This window comes from Euleptes europaea, chromosome 1, assembly GCF_029931775.1.
Source record: "Euleptes europaea isolate rEulEur1 chromosome 1, rEulEur1.hap1, whole genome shotgun sequence".
NCBI lineage: Eukaryota > Metazoa > Chordata > Lepidosauria > Squamata > Sphaerodactylidae > Euleptes > Euleptes europaea.
The window spans coordinates 7,008,989-7,026,158 of NC_079312.1; the positions used below are offsets into that span (position 1 = coordinate 7,008,989).

Consider the following 17,170-nt stretch of genomic DNA (forward strand, 5'->3'; position numbering starts at 1 on the left):
TTCAAGGACAAAATCATTTCTGTTGTTATTACATACAAACTTATATACTAAATGGTTTAGGGCTAACTTTCTTAATTTTCTACTATTGCATTTCAACTTTAAATAGTGAAAGTCTTCAAGATATATGTGCTTTCATTAGCCCAATTGTCTCATAAATGCCAGAGCCCATAACACCACACACCTGGGTCTGTGGCGTCTCCTTGGCATACAGAAGGTGTCAAAGACTTTAAAGGTGTCTCCTGAGGAGTGACCGGCTGATCAGAAACAGAACCATAAGTTGATGGACAATAAAATGTGCATTCTCAGCAAAGTCCTTTATACACTGCAAGCATTTAAAAGGTTTCCCCCCAGTGTGGGTATATTGATGGACAGTAAGCTCTGAACGCCAAACAAAGCTCTTTCCACACTCCAAGCATTATACGCTGATGGATAGTAAGCTCTGAACTTGAAGCAAAGCACTTTTCACACTGCAAGCATTTATAAGATTTCTCCCGTGTGGATTCGTTGGTGGACAGTAAGATATGAACTCTGAGCAAAGCTCTTTCCACACTGCACGCATTTATAAGGTTTCTCCCCAGTGTGGATACGCTGATGGATACTAAGCTGTGAACTCTGAGCAAAGCTCTTTCCACACTGCATGCATTTATAAGGTTTCTCCCCAGTGTGGATACGCTGATGGACAATAAGTTGTGAACTCTGAGCAAAGCTCTTTCCACACTGCACACATTTATAAGGTTTCTCCCCAGTGTGGATACGCTGATGGATAGTAAGCTGTGAACTCTGAGCAAAGCTCTTTCCACACTGCACACATTTATAAGGTTTCTCCCCCGTGTGGATACGCTGATGGATAGTAAGCTCTGAACTCCGAGAACAGTTCTTTCCGCACTGCAAGCATTTATAAGGTTTCTCCCCCATGTGGATATACTGATGTCTAGTAAGGTGTGAACTCTGAGCAAAGTTCTTTCCACACTGCAAGCATTTATAAGGTTTCTCCCCCGTGTGGATACGCTTATGAATAGTAAGCTCTGAATTTGAAGTAAAACTTTTTTCACACTGGAAGCATTTAAAACGTTTCTCCCCAGTGTGGATATGCTGATGTCTAGTAAGATGTGAACCCTGAGCAAATCTCTTTTTACACTTCATGCATTTATAAGGTTTCTCCCCTGTGTGGATACGCTGATGGACAGTAAACTCTGAACGCCAGACAAAGCTCTTTCCACACTCCAAGCATTTATAAGGTTTCTCACCAGTGTGGAATCGCTGATGTTTAGTAAGCTGTGATCTCCGAGCAAATCCCTTTCCACACTGCAAGCATTTATAAGGTTTCTCCCCAGTGTGGATACGCTGATGGCCAGTAAGATCTGAATGCCGAACAAAGCTCTTTCGACACAGCAAGCATTTATAAGGTTTCTCCCCAGTGTGGATATGCTGATGTCTAGTAAGCTCTGAACACCACACAAAGCTCTTTCCACACTCCACGCATTTATAAGGTTTCTCCCCACTGTGGATACGCTGATGAATAGTAAGCTGTGTACTCCGAGCAAAGCTTTTTCCACACTGCACGCATTTATAAGGATTCTCCCCAGTGTGGATACGCTGATGAAAAGTAAGCTGTGAACTCCCAGCAAAGTTCTTTCCACACGGCATGCATTTATAAGGTTTCTCCCCCGTGTGGATACGCTGATGGATACTAAGCTGTGAACTCTGAGCAAAGCACTTTCCGCACTGCACACATTTATAAGGTTTCTCCCCCGTGTGGATACGCTGATGTCTAGGAAGATGTGAACTCCAAGCAAAGCTCTTTCCACACTGCAAGCATTTATAAGGTTTCTCCCCTGTGTGGATATGCTGATGTCTAGTAAGCTCTGAACTCTCAGCAAAGCCCTTTTCACACCACAAGCATTTATAAGGTTTCTCCCCAGTGTGGATACGCTGATGTCTAGTAAGGTGTGAATTCTGAGTAAATCTCTTTCCACACTGCAAGCATTTATAAGGTTTCTCCCCCGTGTGGATACGCTGATGGATAGTAAGCTCTGAACTTGAAGCAAAACACTTTTCACACCACAAGCATTTAAAAGGTTTTTCCCCAGTGTGGATACCTTGATGGCCAGTAGCATCTCCCTTCCAAGCAAAGCTCCTTCTACGATCCAAGCATTTATCAGGTTTCTCCCCTCTGTGGATTCTCCACGGTGTATCAAACACCTGGGATTCAGCAGCCTGAGAAGCAGAGCATTCATTCCCCCTCTTCCTTTTTGTTCCAGCATTTCTTTTCTGCTGTTTTCCGTCAAGCAGAAGGTGTTGTGGTTCACCCTCGGGCTTTTTCTGGGGACCATCAGCCACTGCAATAAACAGAAATGCCTGGTAAGACCTTCAAGCAAAAGCAAAATCAAGTAAAGAAGGCCATTAACTGCTCTTCATAACGAATGAACCGGAATCACTTAAAGGAGAGTGAAATTCTGCCCTGTATGAATCAGCTGTTGATGCTTCCTTGGAGGGTAGTTTCAGCAGAGATAAGGTAGCCCAGTGGAACCTCCATGTTTAGAAGCAGTGTCTCTCTGAAGAGGGAGGCGTTGGAGCTGCTCCTCTTATTTGTGAAACTTCCAGGGACTCTTGTTGACCACTGTGTGAAACAGGAGGCAGGACTAGAGGCACCCTAGCAAATCTCTATATTCGAACACAGAACTGACTGCGTTCACTGGACAGAGAGTTTGGAGCAGAGCTTTACACCTGAACTATGGAGATCCAATTTGAGCTGCAAACTCATAAAGCTCACCGTAGTCTCCATCTCCCGAAAAGTTCGGCCTCCTAAGCCTTGTGTTCTGTGGCCCTGCCTGCTGGGAGATTGGGCATTTCCAGTGTTGGCCCCTCATCTGTGGAATGTCCTTCCCTTGAATCTTGTTTGGAGCTGACCTAGCCAGGTGAAAATTTTTCTTTCCCAACCAGGCTTTAACTTGGGGGTTTATCATTTTAGCTGTTTTAGGATCTTCTTTAAATTTGAGGAGCATTCTCAGGAAATTTTTGAGGCATGTTGGTAGCTTTTTTTACACTCCTGCGACCTTGGATTTTTAAACTGATTGTTTAGACAGTATTTACGATTTTATGCTATTGTTCTGAGTTTTTCACCAACTTGATCAAGTCTGTGAACAGGTAGCATAGAAATAAACTGATGTGTATTAAAGCTGAGCACCCAATAAACAGTTCCCGCCAATCTTAGGTACAAACCAGCCAGCATTTTGTTCCTGTTTTAACTTGGCTTTCCTTCTTGAGAAAGCTTTCCTGGCCATTCTCAGACTGTTGCCTCTTGAGAAATCCCTCCGTTCCCTAACTGGTGAAATTTAGCCCAAGAGAAGTCCTACCCGCTTCCACCATACAAGTAGGCAGATACCTGTTGATCTCTCTTTTTCCTCTGCGTCTAGGACAAGTGGATCTCCTGCTTCTTCCACTTGGGACATGGAATCAGGTTGGAGAAGCTGAAGCCCTTCTACAGGAGAAAGAAACAAACCAGTAACTACCAGATATTCCAACTCTAAGAAATATACAGGTATTATACCAGACTCGAGCATAGACAGAGCCACCCTTTCCCTCCAATTTAGAACGGGAAAAGTGAACCTGCTGAACTGAATTCCAGAGAAACCTCAGAGGCAGGAATTCAGCAAGTGAAACTCATCAAGACATAAAGCCAAACTTCACCTAATGAAATCCCGTGTTGTTTTTTTATTTGTTACCTCAGGGCTCTGCCATCTCATTTTACTGAATCTGGAGCCATGCCTAAGCCTACACTGGTATAACAGGAATGAACGTAGCTGAAGGGCCCCAATTCATCCTATCTTCCCCTCCTCCCCACACTGTCAAGTCACAGCCGGCTTATGGCAATCCTGTACGGTTTTCAAGGCAAGAGACAGACAGAGGTGGTTTGCCATAGCCTTCCCCTGCATAGAGACCCTGGAATTTCTTGGTGGTCTCACATCCAAATACCCAACTGGAATGACCCTCCTTAGCTGTTGAGATCAGGCTAGCCGGGGCCATTCAAGTCAGAGCTGGGATCCTTCTTAGAAGGAATGGTTTTCACCTTCAGCATGTCTGAATCCAGGGAAATGAGAGGCCACATTTTGATAATTGTCCTCCATGACTTCCTTGTGAAGCCTTCTTTGGTCTGGATCCAGCAGGGCCCACTCCTCCTCAGTGAAATGAACAGACACCTCCTCAAATGTCTTCAGACCCTGGAAAGAGAAAGAAGAAACTCCTCTGCCATCACAGATAATGTAACAATCGGTTCTTGTAGGTTATCCGGGCTGTGTGACTGTGGTCTTGGTATTTTCTTTCCTGACGTTTCGCCAGCAGCTGTGGCAGGCATCTGCCTTCGACAATGTAACAATCCTTCCCCTTCTTAGGACCATCCCAAAAGGACTATACTTAGATGTTTGATTTCAGGGTTCAAACCTTCATTAGATGTTTTCATTTTCTACCTAGTGAGAAGCACAGAGAGCAGCCAAGGGGAAGAGATAGAGAAATTCTCCCCGGCCTAGGGAAGGTGTGTGGAGACACCCGAGGGCATGATCCAGAGATCCACGCTTACCTGATCTGGCAGCACGGAAGTTGTTTTTTCTCCATCACGAAGAGATGGCAAACAAGGTAACATTGGCTCTATGCCATCACCTGGAAGGATAAGAAGGTCAATTGAAGGCGGTCTATACTTTCCAAGTTCTTTGCGTTATACTTCCTTGGTGTGGGGATTAGAATTTCCCTCTCTTGGCTCATGATCACAACTGCATCCTTATTTCGCATACTTTTTTGCCTCCACACTTTTGCCAAATCTAATCCTGCCAGCACTTAACACACACAATTTTTTTTCCTGGGATTTATTTCTGGGATTCCTGTGTCATTACCAATGCTGATTTCTCCATGCCTACAACCTCTCTGCATATCACACCTAATCCAATCACGCCTGCTAATGTCGTTTACTAGCTTTTTACATTTACATTGCCATTGTGTGTCTAATTCACTCGTCTCTACTTAAGAAGAAGAGGTTTTTATATGCTGACTTTCTCTACCACTTAAGGCAGACTCTAACCGGCTTATAATCACCTTCCCTTCTCCTCCCCACAACAGACACCCTGTGAGGTGAGTGAGGCTGAGAGACCGTGACTTGCCCAAGGCCACCCAGCTAGCTTTGTGTGTAGGAGTGGGGAAACAAATCTAGTTCACCAGATTAGCCTCCGCTGCTCATGTGGAGGAGTGAGGAATCAAACCTGGTTCTCCAGATCAGACTCCACCGCTCCAAACCACTACACCAAGCTGACCTTAAGGATAGATGGACTCACGTTCTAGCTATATCTGAAGAATTGAGCTGTGGCTCACAAGAGCTCATACCCTGCCAGAAATTTTGTGAGTCTTTAAGGTGCTACTGGACTCCTGCTCTTTTCTACTACTAATGACAGACTAACACGAATACCCATAGTGACCAAAGCCATTAAATCACTGAAATTAAAAATCAGAACTAAAAGACGGCATGCAGTGCCCCTTGTGCTGCTCGTAGAGCAGGCAGTCACCTCTGCAAAACCATACAATATACATATGGGAGGGGGACAGTAGGGAGGCCAGTAAAGATGGTACCCGCGGCTGTCCTCAACTGTACGCCTGGCAGAAAAGCTCTTTCTTGCAGGCCCTGCGGAACTCTGTAAGCTCCCACAGGGCCCTGATGGTACTAGGCAGAGCATTCCACCAGTCCAGAAAAAGCCCTGGCTCTTGTCAAGGACACCCGCACATTCTTAGGGCCAGGGAACACCAGCAAATTATCACCTGACTATCGTAATGTCCTTCGGGGGTATACCAGGAGAGGCAGATCCGAAGATACAAGGTCCTGAGAAGATAATCTTGGACTTGTTATCATATACAAAACTGTTTGTTTGTTTGTCTGATGAGTCAGAATTCACAGACATAAGAAGGAAGAACTCTGTAGTGCAACAAACTGGTAATGGTAAAGGACACAAAAACAGCCACCAAATCTCAGAATTTCCTTCCATGTGGCAAGACTATTGGCTCATATGGAAAAAGGCAGTCCTGCTTTTGGCAAAGGACCAGCAGTTACCCTCTTGACATGGTACTGAGATGACACTGACACATGATCATTATTCTAGTTGCATGCCTTCTTTGAGATTTCACCAGTCTACAATCCTAGCCCAAATACTTTAGTCCATCTTCCAGTACTTTATTCTATCTTCCAAAGATTCTGAGTTGTTCAATTCAAATATTCTTATTGAATCTAATACTGTTGTCATATCTTGTAGTCCACTGGTTGCCTGACATTCTCATCTAATATGTTCACTGATCGTGTTTATTTTCATCGGACATATACTCTGCCTTGAATCCCAGTTCGAAAGGTAGAGTAGAAATGAAAATAGTATTAGTGTTATTAATAATTTCATTTATTATGGTTTATTAGTAGATTTCTATCCCGCTCTTTCCCTGCCAAAAATAAGGCTCATGTAAGCAAAAACATCAATATATAAACCTGCACACTAATGCCAATATAAAATTAAATACAAATACAAATGAAATACAAATAAAAATAAATACAAATAAAAATATAATGCAATGTCAAAACCCCAAATTTAGAAAACCTGTCCGATGACAGCACCTTATCTCATATTCCAACGTGTAAAAATGGATTAAAATACATTTATTATTTTTTTTACAACCAAACAGGGGTCGAAATAAACCACACAAACCGGATAACAAAGTCTGGATAAGAATGATGTAATATAGTGACTGATGAAGAGGCCAGCAGAAGAAAGCCAGGGTGGATTCAGGAAGTGGTCCCAACGAATGGCCTGCCTTAGTATAAAACCGTCGCTGTGCTTAACTGCAAGCCTGGTGAAACCTGGTGTCTTGCAAGCCCTGAGAAACTGAGTTAGGTCATACCAGTTTACAATCTCCTTCCACAGGAATGAGCCTGTGGACACTGTATATTTGGATTTCCAAAAGGCTTTTGACAAAGTCCCCCACCAAAGACTGCTAACCAAACTTCATAGTCATGGGATAAGAGGACAAGTCCTCTTCTGGATTGAGAGCTGGCAGAAAAATAGGTTTGATCCAGCATGGCTTTCCTTATGTTCCCTTCCTCTCCCCACAACAGACACCTTCTGAGGTAGGTGAGGCTGACAGCTCTAAGAGAACTGTGACTATCCCAAGGTCACCGAGCCAGCTTCATGCGTAGCGGTGGGGAAATCAACCCGGTTCGCCAGATTAGAGTCCACCACTCATGTGGAGGAGTAGGGAATCAAACCTGCATCTCCAGATTAGAGTCCACTGCTCTTCACCATTATATCACGCTGGCTCTCAATTGATTATTGATAATAACAGAATATCATATTTACTAAGAATGAGGAGATCAGGGATGTCAAACTGCCAAACATGGGTATTTACAGAATGATCCAAGATAATTTGATAGAATTTCACCCACTTAACACCCACTTAGATACAACATAGTTTTAATACAACTGACTACCACCTTCCACCACCATCCTTCTCAGGTTTGTCGAGAAGTGGGTAGCAAAAAGCTCTTGACTTGAAAGTATTGGAAGTTACTACGGAATAAGAACTCCTGAAAGCTTATGACGTTGTAGCTTTTTCTATTGGCCCAATGCACTATTTCCCCAATTTTTGACATTATTTAGCAGCATTTGAGTTTGGAGACATTTCTGTCTTCAGCTCCCTTACTGTGTTTGTCCAATTCTCCTGCAGTGATTTTAAATTAATTCTTGGTTTCTACTTTCCCAATCAAAATTTCTAAACTGAGAGGGTGGAGTGGAGCATCTTTCCCACCCGGGACTGGGGGGTGGGCATCAGAGCAGCCCCCCTATGGTCAAGAAGGCCATCCAGTGGGAATGAGACCCATTTTCACCTTACCTGGCAAAGCTGCTCTGTGGTAACACTCCCCCGCCATCCTCTCCTGCCCCTGAAACAGAAGTGGGGATCGGTGAAAGGGGAGGCTGGTGTGAAAAGGAAGAGGAAAACATGCAAAGGGTTGTGTAAAGAGTTGTGGCAATCCTTGTCGATTTCGTGGGGATTTTTGATTGAATCCTATGCTCCCGCACACTACCTAGATGAAAACGTCTCACCTGCTGGTCCCAATTCTTGTCCTCTGCCTGGCTCAGGAGGAAGCCTTCTGCTAGGGCCACCGCCTGGGAACTGGTCTCTGGCTCACATTCCTTGACCCAGCTCTCCATCTCTGGGGGCAGGACAGCCAGGAACTGTTCCAGGATCACCAGGTCCAGCATCTCCTTCTTGCTGTGCCTTTCTGGCTTCAGCCACTGGTGACAAAGATGGTGGAGTCGGCTGCAGATCTCTCGAGGCCCCTGGGCATCCTCATAGCAGTGGTGCCTGAACTGCTGGCAACGCACATCTCGAGGGAGGAGGCTGTTGTCTCCCAGGCTCTTCTGCACGGCTCCTTCGCACATGTCCGCTCTGCTCTCAGCCTTGGTGGCATCAAGGCCTTTTCTTGATTCAGGAACAGCTGAGTCTGGCTCGCTCCTCATCTTGCCTTCCACTCCAAAGAATCTCCACCTGGACTAGCAGATCACCTGCCTCCACTGCCAGATTCTTCTATAAAGACACGTGCCACATTTGTGACCTCCTTAGAAGCCAAGACTGATTTGTGCATTGAGATTTTATACACACAAAAACACACACACACACGTGTGACATCTACGTCTGAAGAAGTGAGCTCTGATTCACAAAAGCTCAAAGAATCAAGGGTGTTAGTCTTCCGAACTCCTGTTTGATATTGCTACGATAGACAAACACCAAAGTGAGTGACTAAAGAGCAGGAGGGAGCAAGTAGTGCAGCGGTTAGAATGTCAGATTACGTCTGGGAGACGCAAGTTCGAATCCCCCCCTTCCCACCATAAAAGCTACCTGGGTGACCTTGGGCCAATCACACACTCTCAGGCTGACATGTCTTATAGGAGTCTTGTGAGGAGAAAGTGGAGAAGGGGAGAACATGGCAGGCCACTTTGGGCCCCCACTGGGGAGAAAAGCAGGCTGTAAATGAGATTTTAAAACATTAAATACAAACAGAGAGGAAGCTCAACAAAGCAGCAGCAGCCCACACAGCCTAAATTAGTGAGGACTCCTCAGGTTCCCATTTTTCTGACCTTTCGCCTTCCAGAGATCAAAGCAAAAGACTTTCTAAAAGGTCACCCGCAGCTTGATAAAAGTGTTGCTAAACTATAAAGGCCAGCCACAGAAGTTACCCAGAAAATAAGATTTCCTGGCCAGTGTAAAAAGACAGAGCAACAAGAGGAGGAAAAGCTGCAGGCCTTTTGTGAGCATTTTGTTCCGAAGGAAAGGGTCTGAACAAAATGCCCAAAGAGAAGAGATTTGGTTAGCTTTCAGACAGGAGTTGAATAGGGGTTGCCAACCTCCAGGTGGTACCTGGAGAGCTCCCACTGTGACAGCTGATCTCCAGAGGACCCAGATCCGTTTCCCTGGAGCAAATGGGTGCTGCGGCGGGGGGCGCCCTGCTGAGGCCCCTCCCCAAATCCAGCCCTCCCCCTCCCAATTCTTCCCCAGGTCTTTCCCAGCCCACAGCTGGAGACCCTCAGCCGAAAGCCCAGGAGGTGCAGAGAGCGGATCCCAGGGAGGGCTCAGCTCTGCCTCCAGCAAAGGGGAGGGAGCGCCCAGAGAGCAAGGGGGGGAACCCCCACCCCTTGGGGGGGAGGAAATGGAGCCCCCCACACACACCGGTTGATCTGGTCAAGGAACTGGAATCGCTTCACTGTGGGGCGGGGTATTTTGCAGGAGTCTTTGCAACACAGACACCCACCCCCCAAATGCACCCCCCCGGGCTATTCCACTGTCTAAACCAGGGAAGGATTTTGCAAAGGAAATAGTCTCTTATTGCGTACCAGTTCTTTTGCAAAGTCCCTCCTGGCTTTCCTCTTCCGCCCCCCCCCACCGCACTCCCCCACTCACGGGGGCACAATGGAACCGGAAGTGACTGCTCCAAGTCAGGCGGTCTTCTTTGTTGACGCCGCTCTAGGAATGGAGGCGCCTTGCCCTTAACCCTCGGGTGGCTTCTGCGCCCAGGGCCCAAAGGGACCTTCTCGCCCAGCTCCGCCCTGCCGGAGGCGGCCTCTGTGGGCCCAGCCAGCCCCATCACGCCTTTGCAAGCGGTGGCCCAGGGGAGGCGGGGCTGGAGCCCCTTCCCCACCCCCAGCCGCTGGTGCTGCTGCCCATCCTGGCCTCCAAGGGGCGACCCTGGGAAGGGAGCAGCCCAGCCAGCGCCTGGGAAATGCTCTGTATAGACACGGCTCCAGCCAGTGAGCCCGGCCGGAGGCTGAATGAACCACATCCTCCACGTGGGTCACCAGAGGGCCTTTCTTTCCCATCCAAGACAAAGGAATGGCACCACATTCAGTGATCCCGCACTGGCTCCCTCTCTCCCTCCCTTTCTGAACCTCAGAGGAGAGTTTGGTCTGCGTGGTGGGGTAAGGTGAGGTGAGGGGTGTGACTTCCCCCTGATGTGCATGGGGGGAGTCCAGCTTCACCGTCTCTGGCTGCTGTTGTTCCCTGGGCCCCACTGAAAGGCTGATGAAGCCACCCTCAGGGAGCGAAGCAGCTTCAGACTACAGCTGGGAGCCCCCCCAAGAACGCTTTGCAAGCTGACTACGGCTGAACTGACCTGGGGGCTGGACTAGATGACCTTCAAGGTTACTCTCAACTGTTTTATACATTTCACAGGCTTCAGGAACCAATCAGCTTACAACTGAGTCATTGCTTAGTCATTGCTCCTATTTCACCTTATTTCATCAGCCATGGTTAACACCTGTTCTAACCAGCTCAAGGCAGTCTCCCAGGATGCAATACGTTCCTGAGCTTTCAGTTTCTGATATGCCATGACTTGCATTTCTTGACACAGACAGAGACCAAAGGACAAAGTCTGCAACCGTCCCTTGTCTAAGATCAAGATGTCAACCCTGCAAGGCAGGACACTTGCAAGTTGAGGTCCAAAAAAAATTACTCTGGAAGGTGTCACCAATAGAAGGCTCAAGTGCTAGATTCAGACTGAAGCCCCCAAACCCAGGAACACCACAAAATACAGTGAATAGCATTTATTAAAGGGATGTGCAGAAATAGACAATATAAGAGCAGTGAACAGCAAGGATAAACAAATAACAAGCTAAATCACTAACCTAAGCACATTTACAAGCATAGGTTTTCTAAATCCAGATGCTAAGCTGGCATGACTGAGTCCCCTGGAAGATGGCATCGAGATAAGATGTGCCGGCTACAACTCTCTGCAAGTTAAACTTATTTTGATCTTTTTAATGGGTTTAAGTCTGTAATTGGAAGTTGTTTTCTCTTAATTGGAGGCTAGAGATTATTTGTAATTCAATATAGACTTTGGCTTCTTGAGCTTCCATTGCTGCAATTAATCAGAAGGGATCTCTTGACAATGCTGAGTCACAAAGACTGAGTCCTCTCAGCGTTTCAAAGTCCAAAACAGGTGTTCCAGCCAATCTGGTCCCCCACAATCAAGAGGTGTCCCAAAGAGAAATGTAATCCAGACAAGACTAAGAGGAGAATGAAGGATCTGTCTTTATCCCCAACGAGATGCATTGGCAGGAGTCTAGTTGACCAATCAAATCTTACCCAGACCTAGGTTATGATGCCTGGCAAGGTTGGGCTGGAGGCTGAAGATCTTGTAAAACTGGCAAAGTTCATATGGTTCCTTCCACATTCCAAGCGATGATGTGGCTCTGGGGTCTGGACTAGATGACCTTCACGGCTCCTTCCAACTCCCCAGATAGCATGGGAGTGAGTCAGGTTTCGTGGTCTGTGGGTCCAGTTCTTCCTTACGAAGAAGAAGAAGAGTTGGTTTTTATACGTCGACTTCCTCTGCCACTTAAGAGAGAATCCAGCTGGCTTACAATCACCTTCCCTTCCCCACAACAGACACCCTGTGAGGAAGGTGAGGCTGAGAGAGTGTGACTAGCCCCAGGTCACCCAGCTGGCTTCGTGTGGAGGAGTGCAGAAATAAATCCAGTTCACCAGATTAGCCTCCGCGGCTCATGTGGAGGAGTGGGGAATCAAACCCGGTTCTCCAGATCAGACTCCACCGCTCCAAACCACCGTTCTTAACCACTACACCACGCTGGCTCTTACGCACAGGTTCTTCTTGACATATTGTTTTAGGGGTACAACTGGAGCACTAATGTGGCAACCCTGGGGAAGATAAGCACGTCTACATCTGGTCAGTCTGGTTGGGAGCCCTCCTGAGCATTCTCTGTAGCGGATTACTCCTGCACTGACCTGAGGATTGGACTAGATGACCTTCAAGGTTCCTCGCAACTGTTTCTAACCCTGCCGTGGACTGAAGAATTTCCTGCTTAGGAGCCGGACCAGCAATACATGAGGTGTAATCAAACTTAGTTCAGCTGATATTAAAGCAGGGTTGTTGCTGAGCCTGTGAGGGGTATGTTTATAGGGTGACGCCATGTACTTCTGTGTCCTAACAACTTCCCCTGAGTGGTAGGGAAGCTCCAATACTGGCCAGTTCAGCTCCCCTTCTCTTCGCTAGCTGAGAACATGCAGCCAATTGGCTGTCAACCAAGTGGCTGTTTGCAGACAGTTTAACCCAGTTGGTCAGGGGTCTTTTCTAGGACAATTTGGTGCAACTGGATGTGGACTGGGATTAGAATAATAGAATCATAGAGTTGGAAGGAACCACCAGGGTCATCTAGTCCAACCCCCCTGCACAAGGCAGGAATATCATCACTAAATCCCACACACACACACACAGTGACCCCTACTCCATGGAAGATGGCCAAGATGCCCTCCCTCTCATGAACTGCCTAAGGTCATAGAATCAGCATTGCTGACAGATGACCATCTAGCCTCTGCTTAAAAACCTCCAGGGAAGGAGCACTTACCACCTCCTGAGGAAGCCTGTTCCACTGAGGAACCGCTCTAACCGTTAGAAAATTCTTCCTAATGTCTAGATGGAAACTCTTTTAATTTCAACCCGTTGGTTCTGGTCCGACCTTCTGGGGCAACAGAAAACCACTTGGCACCATGCTCCATATGACAGCCCTTCAAGTACTTGAAGATGGTTATCATATCCCCTCAGTCTTCTCCTCTTCAGTCTTCTCCTCTATGTCCAGCTCCTTCAACCTTTCCTCATAGGACTTGGTCTCCAGACCTCTCACCATCTTCATTGCCCTCTGGATGCGCTCCAGCTTGTCCACATCCTTCTTAAACTGTGGTGCCCAAAAATGAACACAATTCTCTAGGTGAGGTCTAACCAGAGCAGAGTAAAGAAACACCATCACTTCACATGATACGGACACTATACTTCAGTTGATACAGCCCAAGATCGCATTTGCCTTTTTAGCTACCACATCACACTGCTGACTCATGTTCAGTGTTTGGTCTACTAAAACCCCAAGATTCTTTTCACACACACTACTGCTAAGACAAGTCTCCCCCATCCTATAATTCTGCATTTGATTTTTTTCTTTTTTCTTTTTAAACAGTTTTATTATTTTCCATAATATCATATTCAAACATTTCAATAATTGATAAAAATCTTCAACAAAGAAAAAAAAGAAAATATGATATTGCTGAAAGTACATTTTATCTTTAAATAAAAATTGAAACTTCCCCTTCACCCCCCTCCATCTTACTATAAATTTAGGTACGGTACTTTTGTATCAAAATTCTAATCCTAATCGTATTTTATATAATTAAGTATAGGTTCTTGTTCACTGTCAATTAAATTGTAATTACGTAAGATTTCAAATCATAAATTTCATTATTTCAGATTAACCATCATATAGTAATTGTATCTATTAATTATTAGACATTATTTATAATAGTAGAAAATGGATTAGATCAATGAGTAACCTTTGAGCGTCCCATTCGAAATTCATTTTCACAGTAAACCCTCCACGCCTCCCATTCACCCATAAATTGTACATTGTCTTTTTGGTTTATCAATGCAGTAAGTTTTGCCATTTCCATCAATTCCAACATCTTTTGTATCCAGTCTTTTTTGTCTGGAATTTCCGTTGTCTTCCATTTAGCTGCATATATTGCGGCCGTGGTGGCATAAATAAAAAATGTTCTTTGAGTTAAAATAGAATCTGGTATCATACTTAATAACATCATCTCAGGTGTTTTAGGTAGATTGTTTTGTATAATCAACTTTATTTCATTGTAAATCATGTCCCAGAAATTATTCGCTTTTTCACAAGTCCACCACATATGATGAAATGAACCTATTTCAGTATTACATTTCCAACACTTCGGGGACATTGATTTGTAAGTCATTGCCAGTTTTTTAGGTGTTAAATATCACCTATACATCATCTTGTAAATATTTTCTCTTAATGATTGAGAAAGTATGGGTTTCATATCTCTTGACCAGAGTCTTTCCCATTTATTTAACAGTATATCATGGCCCAACATCTGTGCCCAACTAATCATAGTGGGTTTTATTCTTTCCTGCTTGCAATAAAGTTCTAACAGTAACTTGTACATCTTGGATATTAAATGATCATTTGTATCCAATAAAAGTTTTTGAAAGATTGATTTGTTTTTAGAAAATCCTGTTTTCAAGCTCTGTTGAAATGCATTTTATTGGTTTTAGCCCAATTCTCCAGCCTGTCAAGATCATCCTGTATCCTGGCTTTGTCTTCTGTCATATTTGCTACCCCTCCCAATTTAGTATTGTCTGCAAATTTAATGAGCATCCCCTCTATTCCTTCATCCAAATCATTTATAAAGATATTGAATAACACAGGGCCCAGGACAGATCCCTGAGGCACTCCACTAGTCACTCCTCTTCAAATGGTTGAGGAACCATTAACAAGCACTCTTTGGGTGAGATCTGTCAACCAATTATAGATCCATCTAACAGTAACAGGATCTAAATCTCATTTTCCCAATTTGTCAACAAGAATATTGCCATAACTCATCTGGTGGTGTACAGCAGAGAGCCGGTTGGGAGTCCTCCATTCCTGCTCTCCCACACACCTGGGTCTGTGGCATCTCCTTGGCGTATAGAAGGTGTCAAAGACTTTAAAGGTGTTTTCTGAGGGGTGACCGGCTGATCAGAAACAAAACCACAAAGTGCTGAGGTGTGAATCCTCACAACCCCACCAGCCCCTTTACTAACCCAGCAGACAGAGATCAAGAAGTCAACCCTGCAAGGCCGGACGCTAGCAAGTTGAGCTCCAAAAAAATTACTCTGGAAAGTGTCGCCAAAAGAAGTTTGGATTTGGGGGCTTCAGACTGAAGGCCCCAAACCCAAGAACACCACAAAATACAATGAATAGCATTTATTAAAGGGATGTGCAGAAATAGACAATATAAGAGCAGTGAACAGCAAGGATAAACTAATAAAAAGCTATATCACTAACCTGAGCACATATACAAGCATTGGTTTTCTAAATCCAGAGGTTAAGCTGACATGACTAAGATGTGCCAGCTACAACTCTCTGCAAGTTAAACTTATTTTAATCCTTGAAATGGGTTTCAGTCCGTAATTTGAAACTGTTTTCTCTTAATTGGAGGCTAGAGATTAATTCTAACTCAATGTAGACTTTGGCTTCTTGAGCTTCCCTTGCGGCAACAAATCAGAAGGGCTCTCTTTACAGTGCTGACTCACAAAGACTGAGTCCCCTCAGAGTTTCAAAGTCCAAAAAAGGTATTCCGGTCAACCTGCCCCCAACAATCAAGAGGTGTCCCAAAGAGAGATGTAATCTACACAAGGCTAAGAGGAGAATGAAGGATTTATTTAAATGCCCAACGAGATGCATCGGCAGGATTCTAGTTGACCAATCAAATCTTACCCAGGAGACTTTATGGTGACCTCATCATATGGTGCACAGCAGGTGATCTACCACTGAGCCATGGCCCCTCTGCTAAGGGGGGGGGGGATACTGTCCTGCTTTTACTTGGAATAAAGAGGGTGTGGGTGATTATCGAAAACCTGCAAACTCCATTTGACTGGAAGGAGAAAGAAATCTGTGTCCACTGTGGGAAGGAGAAAATCTCTCTCAAACCATTTCCCATCCCCTTTGAAAGAGTTAGCCTCTCTCCAGCTTTAGGTGTTTGCAGTCAAAGTCCCCCTGCAGATTGAGAACTACAGACTAAAGGGCCACCCTCTCCCTCTTTCTCTTCTGGCCTCCTGGTGCCTTTAAGAAAAGAGGCTTCTCTTGAGACTGGCTTTTCACTAAGGGGCTACATTTACAGTCTGCTCTTGGCCTCAGGACTGTTTCTAGATATGCTTTAGGCCGCTCAATGCTTGCTTTATCTCCTGGCTTGTTGACAATTGCTAGTTGAGTTTGGTTTTATTGTTATTAGTAAGTTACCTTGAGCAGGTCTCTGGAGAGGTGGCATATGAATTCTTTAAGGGAAGCAGTAGAAGAAGAGTTGGTTTTTATATCCCACTTTACTCTACCTTAAGGAGTTTCAAAGTGGCTTACAATCACCTTCCCTACCTCTCCGCACAACAGGCACCTTGTGAGGTAGGTGGGGCTGAGAGAGTTCGGAGAGAACTGTGAATAGCCCCAGGTCACCCAGCAGGCTTCATGTGGGGAAACAAATCTGGTTTTCCAGATTAGAGTCCACCGCTCTTAACCACTACACCACATTGGCTTCTCAACACTTCCAAACAAAAAAGCACCTAAAGCACTTCCTAACAAATGGGGAAATTGGAATCTGACCTCAGCTGTCTGCCAGAGAACACCAAATTGAAAGAAAAATTAGAGGAGTGGAGATCATAGAAAGATCATACAGAGGTATTGGGGGGTGGAGGGAGACTGAAATTAGAGGGAAATGGTGCACAAAAATGAAATAATGGCCAAGCTGATCTTTGCAGTACATAGTTGTGGTGGTAATGGAAAGCAATTTTACAGGCACTAGATTTTATTTGAAAGCATGAAAGTTCATACAGTGTGTTCAGTAAGATTGAAAGACATGTTGGATCCTGTGGTGTTTCCTGATAACACAATATAACAAAGAGAGCAAACCTGAGTGGTCGCACTCAAAACCTTACTCAATTATCAGCTCAGTGACAAAAAGCTCCCTGGCCTACAGTGTATATTTTCACATATTTTCTCTCCTCCCACAGTATCCATTTTAAAAAGTTTCTTTTAAAGAA

General features: G+C 45.1%; 1 protein-coding gene across 1 annotated transcript; it reads right to left on the minus strand.

Annotated features, from left to right (window-relative positions):
- Nucleotides 1-477: 477 nt before the first annotated feature.
- On the minus strand, nt 478-8,537 carry LOC130477831 (zinc finger protein 665-like). The gene is made up of 5 exons (XM_056849943.1): nt 8,403-8,537; nt 4,070-4,220; nt 2,688-2,695; nt 1,116-2,052; nt 478-857 (listed from the first exon to the last, which is right to left on the minus strand). Exons 1-5 carry the CDS (start codon nt 8,535-8,537, stop codon nt 478-480), a joined length of 1,611 nt encoding a protein of 536 aa, XP_056705921.1.
- Nucleotides 8,538-17,170: the final 8,633 nt, after the last annotated feature.

Coding starts and splice junctions, on each gene's coding strand:
- LOC130477831 (XM_056849943.1), bottom strand. CDS start 8,537: ATGAGGAGCGAGCCAGACTCAGCTGTTCCTGAATCAAGAAAAGGCCTT. Junction 4,221..8,402: donor ACAGCCTCCTCCCTCGAGAT/GTGCGTTGCCAG, acceptor TTCTCTTTCCAG/GGTCTGAAGACATTTGAGGA. Junction 858..1,115: donor TAAAAAGAGATTTGCTCAGG/GTTCACATCTTA, acceptor CTCGGAGTTCAG/AGCTTACTATCCATCAGCGT.